Below are 9219 nucleotides of genomic sequence, written 5' to 3'. Positions count from 1 at the left end.
TTTCGAAATAATGACATAATTTTGAAGTGTAAAAATCGGAAATGCTGCCAAGATTGAAATTTTAATACAGTGTGTTGAGAAAGCAAAAAAGTTGTAACTTCAAAAAGAATTTTGCTATGGAACAAATGTTGGGATATATGTTCGTATGTATATGAAATAATTATTTCTCCTTATACATATTATATATATATATACAGGGTTGGCCATATTAAACTGACCCATGTGATTATTAAAAAAATATGGAAAAAGAAACATTTTTTTGTGTTTCATTGTGAAAAACATTTAATTTAGTTCAAGGAGATTCGTTTACATCACTTTTTGAATATGATATCGCGCAAGTGGTCGCCCTTAGCTCGTATAGCGTAATGTGCCCGTTTTTCGGCGTTTTCCATAGTTTTGGCCAGCGTCTCGCCCGATATGGCGGCTATTTCCCGTCGGATATTGGCCTTAAGTGCGCCTAGTGTCTTTGGCTTGTTGACGTAAACCTTAGATTTCAAATAGCCCCAAAGATAAAAGTCCGGTGGCGTCAAATCCGGTGATCGTGGCGGCCAGTCAAAATCGCCGCTTTTTGATATCAAACGGCCAGGGAACAAAGTCTTCAATAAGTTGACGGTGGCTCGTGCTGTGTGTGGTGGTGCGCCATCTTGCTGAAACCAGAAGTGCTCCATACCATTTTCACGAACAATCGGCATCACAAAATCGGTTATCATGGCCCGATAACGCTCTTCATTGACGGTCAATGGTTGGTGTTGACCATTTTCAAAGAAGAACGGCCCAATGACCATATCAGCGATATCTGAAATTACAGTAAAAAGTTATAGGGTTACTCAATGGGTCAGTTTAATATGGCCAACCCTATATATTGGCGCTTTCACCCTTTTGGGTGTTTGATCGAGCTCCTTCTGCTATTTCTGACGCGCGTCTTAATATTTTTGTTAAAATAAAGGGACCTACAGTTTTAAGCCGAATACGAATGGCAGATAGTTTTCTATGAGGACAGAAATACACTCGGAGGCTTGCCATTGCCTGTTAGAAAAAACTCTTTAATAATTTGATGTGTCCTGCCTGGAGATTCGAACTTTGTCCCTTCCGAATGGTAGTTACGCACCAATATATAAATATATAAAAAACTATGAAATTTCTTCGAAAGAGCATCGTTGGAAAGTCTGTGGATCGTGTATGAATCTATAGGCGAATCAAAGGGATCGCATCAATGCCGCTAACGTATTATGTCTACCTTAACTTGTTCAAGTCCCGACTTATGTCTAAAGCTACAAAGCTAACTATGTACAATACCCTTATTCGACCATACGTTAAGATGTATGGATGTGAGATATGGACTCTTAAAATTGCTCTCTGCGCGCTGATTACTAGCATAGAAAGGAAAATTTTACGAAAGAATTGCGGTATAACTCCGAACTAAACGATCTCACTCAGAACGAGACAGCTGTGCGTTTTGTTAAAGCGCAGCGCATAAGATGACTAGGTCATGTTATCCGTACGAGTATGCCTGCTGACTGTGCCGTGAAGAAAGCCATGGAAAGCTAATGGGCGTAAAGGCCAAAAGCAGACCAAGGATCCGATGGATAGACGCAGTGGAATACGATCTCAATGATTTTGCTACTATGCAAAAGCATTGTAAAGGACACTTTGAGGCGCCCTGCGTTGTAATGCTGTGAAAGAAGAAGACGATCCATGTATGAGAAAGCCAATTTGTATCGCCGAAACGGATTTTGAAGCCCAAAATAAACAAGACTGAGCTAAAATAGAAACGGCATGAGCTTTGTTCTGATAACTTCGAGTTCAAAATAGTCCCCTCTGGCCTCGATACACTATGTTGCGTGAAATAGTGTTTCAGGTTATTGACCGGAAAATCCTTTAAGATGTCGGTATAAGCCTGTTGAATGACCTCTACGGACGCCAAACGTTTTCCTTTCATGGCCAAATGCATTTTTCCGAATAGGTAGAAGTCCCAGGGAGCCATATCAGACGAATACGGTAAGTGATTGATGATTAAAATGCGATTATAGTCAAAAACTCTGTCATAAGAGTGGATCGATGAGATTGTGCATTATCATGCAATAAGCATCGGCCTCCTCCTTCGAGGTATTAAGAACGAATTCGACGAATGCGATGCAATAAACGCTTCAAAACGCCAAGATAGAAAATTGTATTGGTGGTTTGGCTAGTTGGTACGAACTCCTTGTAGATGATTACCTTGGAATCGTAAAAACAAATAAGTATCGACTTAATTTTTGACTTCTCCAAATGCGATGTTTTGGTGGCGGCTCGTCTAAGGCCTTCCATTCGGCACTTTGACGTTTAGTTTCAGGTTCATGTTGGAAACACCACGTTTCATCACTAGTTACAATATTGTAAAGGAAGTCTTCGTCTTTTCTCGCCTCTTTAATGAGGTCTTTCGAATGTTGAATTCTGAGCAATTTTTGGTCCTTAGTTAACTTTTGCGGAATGAAACGTGCACAGACCTTTCGTAAGCCCAAATGATCAGTTAGAATGCGATAAATCGATGTTTTCGAGATGGACAATCATCGCCATAAACTTTTTTCATCAATTCAATTGTTTCGGTAAACGTTTTACCGATTTAAAAGAAAATTTTATATTAGCTCTTTGTTCGGAACTCATTTTTGTATCGATGACACAAACATACTGATACTCCTGACGCTATAACTTCGCTTCCACTGAACCGAATATCACCAGGCTTCCGTTGGAAGTCAACGCACTAACTCAGTAAAAAGATGGGGCCATCAAAAACATTTTTATGACGCCAGTCTTGTTTATTTTGGACTTCACCTTGTACTATACGAACAAAAATTTTCATGTACCAAGTATGATGAAGATATGTAGAATATGCAAATGAAGCATTCAAAGTACGAAGGTTCATGAAGATAAGAAGTGTGGGAAACTGAGTTGTTACGTCTTATGGTGCTAGAACTTACTATTCTTTATAGGCGTGGCTTTTAAGTTATCCTATCAATCACTATTAAGTAATATGCACTTATGCGCACATATAATTATAACTGAATATTTACAAAGAATAATTACTTAAGTGCACCGATTTATTTATAACACGATTACTTATTAGCATAACCAGTTGGACGAAGTAATTAAATTAAATCAAACCATGAGAAATTTATTTAATGAAATCGCTTCGAGGCATGAGGATAGGAAACTAAATTTTTAAATTGAATACTTGGGGTAAATGCGGGTGACGGTAGTGAAAGTCTTTCAGGGGATTTTGCATTTTTGGTATTTTTCAATAATAAATTAAGTTTTAACCCAATTGTGTTCCCCATATTTAATTTTGTCTAAAACCAGAGCAATAGTTGTATATTCTTCTTTGACTTTAGTAGAATGTGCAATAGGCAATGAGCCCAATTTGTTCCCATTCTGTAAGAGAACACATTTTAAACTCCGTTTTGATGAACCTATAAATAAACGCCACGCACTAGAAACGTAATTTTGTAATCCAATTGCAGCCATTAAACCAGGTACATTTTTACAAAATACAAAGTCATCTTCTTCAGCAAAATATTCAAGGAAAGTTTGTTCTCTTCTGCGATAGTAAGAAAGTTTAGTTTCTTTTGTGACTAAGTTTCTTTCTTTTAATCCAGACGCCAAAATTTCTGAACCAGTCTTTGACAGTCCCAGATCTCTAATGAGGTTACAATCAAAGTCACTATCGCTATTGTCTGTTTTCGCCTCAAAATGTAAAGGTTCTTCCTGTGAAGCACCAGGTTGAGGTTCAGATGACATCGTAGGGCTCAAAACACGTCTATGTGCCTATCATATGGAACGATATTCCCATTTGCCTCGATTTTTTCGGTTAATTCCAGAAATTTAGATACGAAACTGCTATGATCTGGATTGAATGGTAAAAATCCATACAAAAATAACAGTCGACGTGGTGGTTCACAGGTTCAATCCAGATCATAGCAGTTTCGTATCTAAATTTATTCCTTTTCTTATTCGTCCACAAACGTAGAAACTCAACGCACGTTTTGCATACCTCTTGTGGAATCCAAGGCTTATTTTTCATTTCCATTGGGTGACCGAAGTAATTTTTGTACGCCTCATTTACGAACGATGTCACATTCAAACGGTTTTCTTGAAACATATACTCTCCGCAAATAAAACAAAAACTCGTCTTGACGATGCCATAACAAATAATATTAAGAAAACTTAATATGTGTTTAAATATTCGTCAATTAACACTGAAATATAGTGATTTTTTTGTGATAGCTATAACTCGTAAACAAGAGCTGTTACAAAAAAAATGAGGGTATATTTAGAATCAGCGTTGTCAAATTAGTAAACATCAAGTATCAAAAGTCATTAATCAGACAAAAAGTGCGATTTTGTTTTTTTGTGTTATTATTATCACTTCATTAATGAATCCGATATATCAAAAGTGCTGGAAGAGTTAAAATATTGGCTTAATCACCAAGGTCGTAAATTGAAAAGATGACCTAGAAATTGACTCTATGAAGAGCTTAACTCCAAATACTATTCCTATCATTTGTCTACGACTAGCAAGAGTGAGAAGATTGATACTCTGTAGAGGACTATGATTTGTCAGAAGATCATATAGCGAATTCCATTGAAAATCACTTAAAGCAAAACATGCAAACTGTTTCAGTACTTCACTGAATTTTCTTTTAAAAGATTTTAAGTAGAAAATATACTCATTATTAAAATAAGTTCGATTTCATTTAAGAACGGTATAAATAATCAAAATTCAAAATAATAATGTGAAAACTATTTTTTCAATTTTATTTTATTGAATATTATAAAGACTTAAATGCAATACATTTTATGCCATTTGGTGTTTTTCTTTTTTCGTTTAAGTCTCCGGCATTGCTCATCTGGATTGGCAAGGTACCGAGCCTCCGGGTTGGTATGTTTTTTAAGCCTTTAGGTATGAGCTGCAGCGAAAACTAATGCACAATTTAGAAAAATTGTGAATATTTTCTGTTGCTAAATATAATGTTGCTATAATTGTCCAGAATTCGCCATAGCCGAATCGGTTGGTGCGTGACTACGATGCGGAAGTGCCATGGTTTGAATCAAATGATAGAAAAAGCGCTCGCCCCTCGACAGGTAATGATATTCTCCGAGTATATTTTTGCCATGGAAAAGTTCTTCATACAAATCCATCTGCCTTTCAAGGGGGCCATAAGAATTTAGGCGCTTCCATTTGTGGGAGAACATGAAGACGCACGCCACAAATAGGAGGAGGAGCTCGGCCAAACACCTAAAAAATGGGGTAAGCGATAATTATATACGTAAATATATTATAAAATACAATATATATTCGTCCAGCAGAGCCAGGAATACAAGGGATAACCGAAAGTTGACTGCCTGGGCATAATACTTATACATATATCCAATGATTCCCCTTCTCCTACTTAACCGATACCTGTGGCGCCTTTCGCATGACGTACAAGTAAGAAGTGGTTTTGAGTGTTATTTATCTATGTAAGTGTCTATTTACACGAGTACATATAGGAATTTTTAAATATATTCCTTTTGTCATGCTGAATATTTCACTTTTTATGAGTGTGTCTCGCTTTATTATGTTGTTGGATGTAAAAAATTATAATATCCCCTTGCACTAGCGCGTATGGGCATACATTTGAGAACTGGCTTTCATAATTTCGGACAAACCAATAAACTTATTAGTATTAACAAAACAAATTGAGGTTTTCTGAAGCTAACAACTTTTTAATAAAATTAAGTTTACTTTTGCGGCCTTCAGGCAATTTGCAAATTCCCTTTGGCATGTCTCGGTGAATTTGCGCGATTAAGACAAAGAAATATGATTTGACGCTTGACTTGATTTATTTGTCAAAAACGCCAACGGCAGAGAGTTGTATGTCAGCAAAATTAACATTATTGTTTTTGTAGTGTTTTGTTTTTTAGTTTAAAGAAAAAACACAACAAAGTGTAGCGTTAACATGTCTTGCTTGTTGTCTGGTACTTTGCTTGTTCGTCTGTCTGTGCAAACACTTACATGTCTAAGTACCCAGATTTTTACAATTCTATACATACATACAAACACATGTACGTATGTATTATGTCGCTTGTCTTATTTAGTTTTTTTCCCTTTTGCCGCTTTGTCCGCCTGTCTGTCGGCTGTCAACAAGCGTATCGAGTTCTTGCCGCACTTGAATTATTACAAAATATGGCTATTGACGTTGATTTTTGAAACGGAAAGTGATTTTGCAAGAGTTGTCATATAAAATACAAAGTGAAATTAGCGAGCACAGAAACCAGAAGATACATACTTACACATCCCTAAAAGAACTCAAAACCACATTTACATACCATATTTAGAAATAAGCTGCAGAATGTACACGTGTAACTGTAAAGCTGGACACAATCTGTACTTATACTGGTACTTAAGTATTTATTAATCGAGATTTGACCACCCACCTTGTCGCTGGCACACACAACCACATAAATGAACAAATCTATTAAGTTCATGTCATTTCTGGACGAGCTTGAATTTACGCCGCGCTTTGGGATGCCTTTGAAGTAGTTTGGCCGTACTTTGTTGCCATGGGCGTGTTTAATACCTTTTTCGCAAGTGTGTTTGTGTGTGTGGCGTTGGTGGACGAGATCTGTAGTTAGGTGTTGCTGTAAGACGACGTAAAGGTTGTTTCCGCGTCACCTATTTATCAGCAGCTCATTTATGTAGGTATTTCTACCAGTTTGTTTATAACAGCTATTGATTTGATATTAATTTGCCATTGAAAGCAAAACTGGAACTGGATTAAAATGTTTTTGCTATATTTATAATATTATAAATCATGGACATATTGTATAATGTACAAGTACATGCTGTTGGACTTATGTTCGAGTATAAGCAGCAAGAAAAAATCAATTGAATGTTGTCGCGGAGCACGAGACAAAAGTACATTATTTCTGAAACGGTAGCGAAATGCTAATGAAGAAGTATAAAAGATCACTCGAGTGTGCAGAATGATCATAGTAACATTTGAAGCTTCAAGCTGTTAAGAAAGTTCTTTTGAACCAACATCCTCTAAGCACTAAACACATAAAAAGCAACATGAAGGTGGGCAATAAAAAGGGATATAGCAACAAGTTACAAAAAAAAGTACAAGTTTAGAAAAAAGTGATCCTGTGAAAATTGTAATCAATTTATTATATGGACAATCATGACGAAAGAGTATCCGAAAAAGATTGTTTCGAAACTACATAGTTTAAAAAATATAAAACTAGAAAATATATTATATTTGTGCGCCGCTAAATTAAAATAGAACATCAAACTTTGCAAATTTAAAAACAGAGAAAGAATATTTAGAAAAAAGTGAAACTATAATTTTATAAGAATTAGAAATTAATTTACTTGTTTTTATAAAATTAATAACGAAATATTGAGTTAATAACATGCAAATTAAATTATAGTTCGAAAGTGTGAGCTGCTTAGCAAATTTGTTACCATTAATAATATTGTAAATTTGGTACGGTAAATTTTGTATCCAAAACTTTGGTAAAAATTTTGTATACAAAAATTTAGTATAGAAATTTTAATATCGTAAACAAACTTTATATCGTAAAATTCATTTTCATGAGCTTAATGTCACAAAAACGAGTATCGTAAAAATAATATAATAAATTTCATACCGCAAAATTTAGTTTAGTAAATCTAATGTCTTAAGAAGTAAAATCGTTCAAAAATAATATCGTAAAAATAGTTATCATAAAATTTAATATCGTAAAATTAAATATCGGAAAAATTAATATCGCATTAATTAATATCGTAAAACCTATATTATTTATCAAAATATATATTGAATTTTTCACTTCATCTTTTATTAGGAATTTTTCGTAGAGATACCAATTCGGTTATTCGAATATTTTCCATTTGCCGGATCAACGCCATCTTATAAACTTTTTTATTTTTTATCACTCTCACAGTTATATATTATTTTACTAGTAATGCGTGAACTGGCAATTTAAAAATGTTTAGTACCGACTTTTCTTACTCTTCGTCCGGAAAATAGCCTGGAATCGACGGAAACAAAATTGAATTGAATTAAGGGCTAAAATCGATATACTAGCGATTCAGTAAAGTAATATTTGTGCTGATTTTGTAATATTAGCACGCCATTGTTAAACTAATAGTGTAGTTATAATACCAACAAATTTTCTAATTCATTCCTTTATTTAAATTTATTACAATAAAATGTAACATAAGAAATTCATTATCGTGATTTGAGAAATAGCTAAATTCAGTTGCGCTCTGATACTGGAACTGACATTTTACAGTAACTGGACTTTTGAAAAAAGTTTGGTGAAATATTTGCAAACTGCGCATGCCAACAACTTTTATTTCATTATGCAAAATCGAAATTTATTTCCAAATTTTTTATGTTTAATCAAAATTTTTCTCATTCAATTTTTCCTCAGTTCGCCGTTTCCGTAGTCTTGTTCGCTTTGGCCCTTGGCGCTGCCCACTGCTCGGTCATCCCATTGGTCACCTCCATCAATGGCGTCGTCTTGGCCTCTGCACCCGGTTCCATTGCCGTACACGCTTCTGCGGTACCAGCTGTGGTAGCTGCCCCATCACCCGTTCAGATCGTCACCAGCCCTGTAGTGGCTCCAGCCGTAGTTGCTCCCGCTGTTGTGGCCGCTGAAGGTACCTATGTTGCCAAAACTCGTGGCGCTGTACATGTCGCTCCTCTGCCCGGACATATACAATCAGCCGCCTCAGTGAATTTGGAACCAGCACCAGGCACCCTCTAAATATCTACTAGGAAAATATAAATGAATGGCGTTTCGAACGGGAATACACGCATATACATATGTAATAAGCAAAAAAATATATGCACGCATCTGGCCATAGTCAATTTAACTGGAAGACGTGCTACACATTTACATACAAATATACATACATACAATGCAACGATGGAAAAATAATTTTAGTTTAATTAAACATTTTCGACAACAAAATTTATTGCATTTCTTTTTATTTCTATGATTTTCATATTTCCTTTTTATTGGTTTTAGAACATCTAACCTTAACCTTAACCGACTATACTTGTACATACATACATACTATACCTATCATACTCTATTTCTTAGTGCACTGTGATATTGCATCATTTTCTAAGTCAATTGCTCACTGCCATTTTCTCTGACCACAGTGTAACTAAATCTGCACTTTTATGCTAA

General features: G+C 35.4%; 1 protein-coding gene across 1 annotated transcript; it reads left to right on the top strand.

Moving 5' to 3' along the window:
• The first annotated feature begins 6987 nt into the window (after positions 1-6987).
• On the top strand, positions 6988-8997 carry LOC129248460 (adult cuticle protein 1-like). The gene is made up of 2 exons (XM_054888012.1): positions 6988-7096; positions 8455-8997. Exons 1-2 carry the CDS (start codon positions 7091-7093, stop codon positions 8788-8790), a joined length of 342 nt encoding a protein of 113 aa, XP_054743987.1. The 5' UTR covers positions 6988-7090; the 3' UTR covers positions 8791-8997.
• Positions 8998-9219: the final 222 nt, after the last annotated feature.

The sequence above is a fragment of the Anastrepha obliqua genome, chromosome 5 (genome assembly GCF_027943255.1).
Source record: "Anastrepha obliqua isolate idAnaObli1 chromosome 5, idAnaObli1_1.0, whole genome shotgun sequence".
Taxonomy (NCBI): Eukaryota; Metazoa; Arthropoda; class Insecta; order Diptera; family Tephritidae; genus Anastrepha; species Anastrepha obliqua.
Note: the sequence above shows the minus strand (reverse complement) of the source record. Positions and strands in the feature narration are given on the sequence as shown.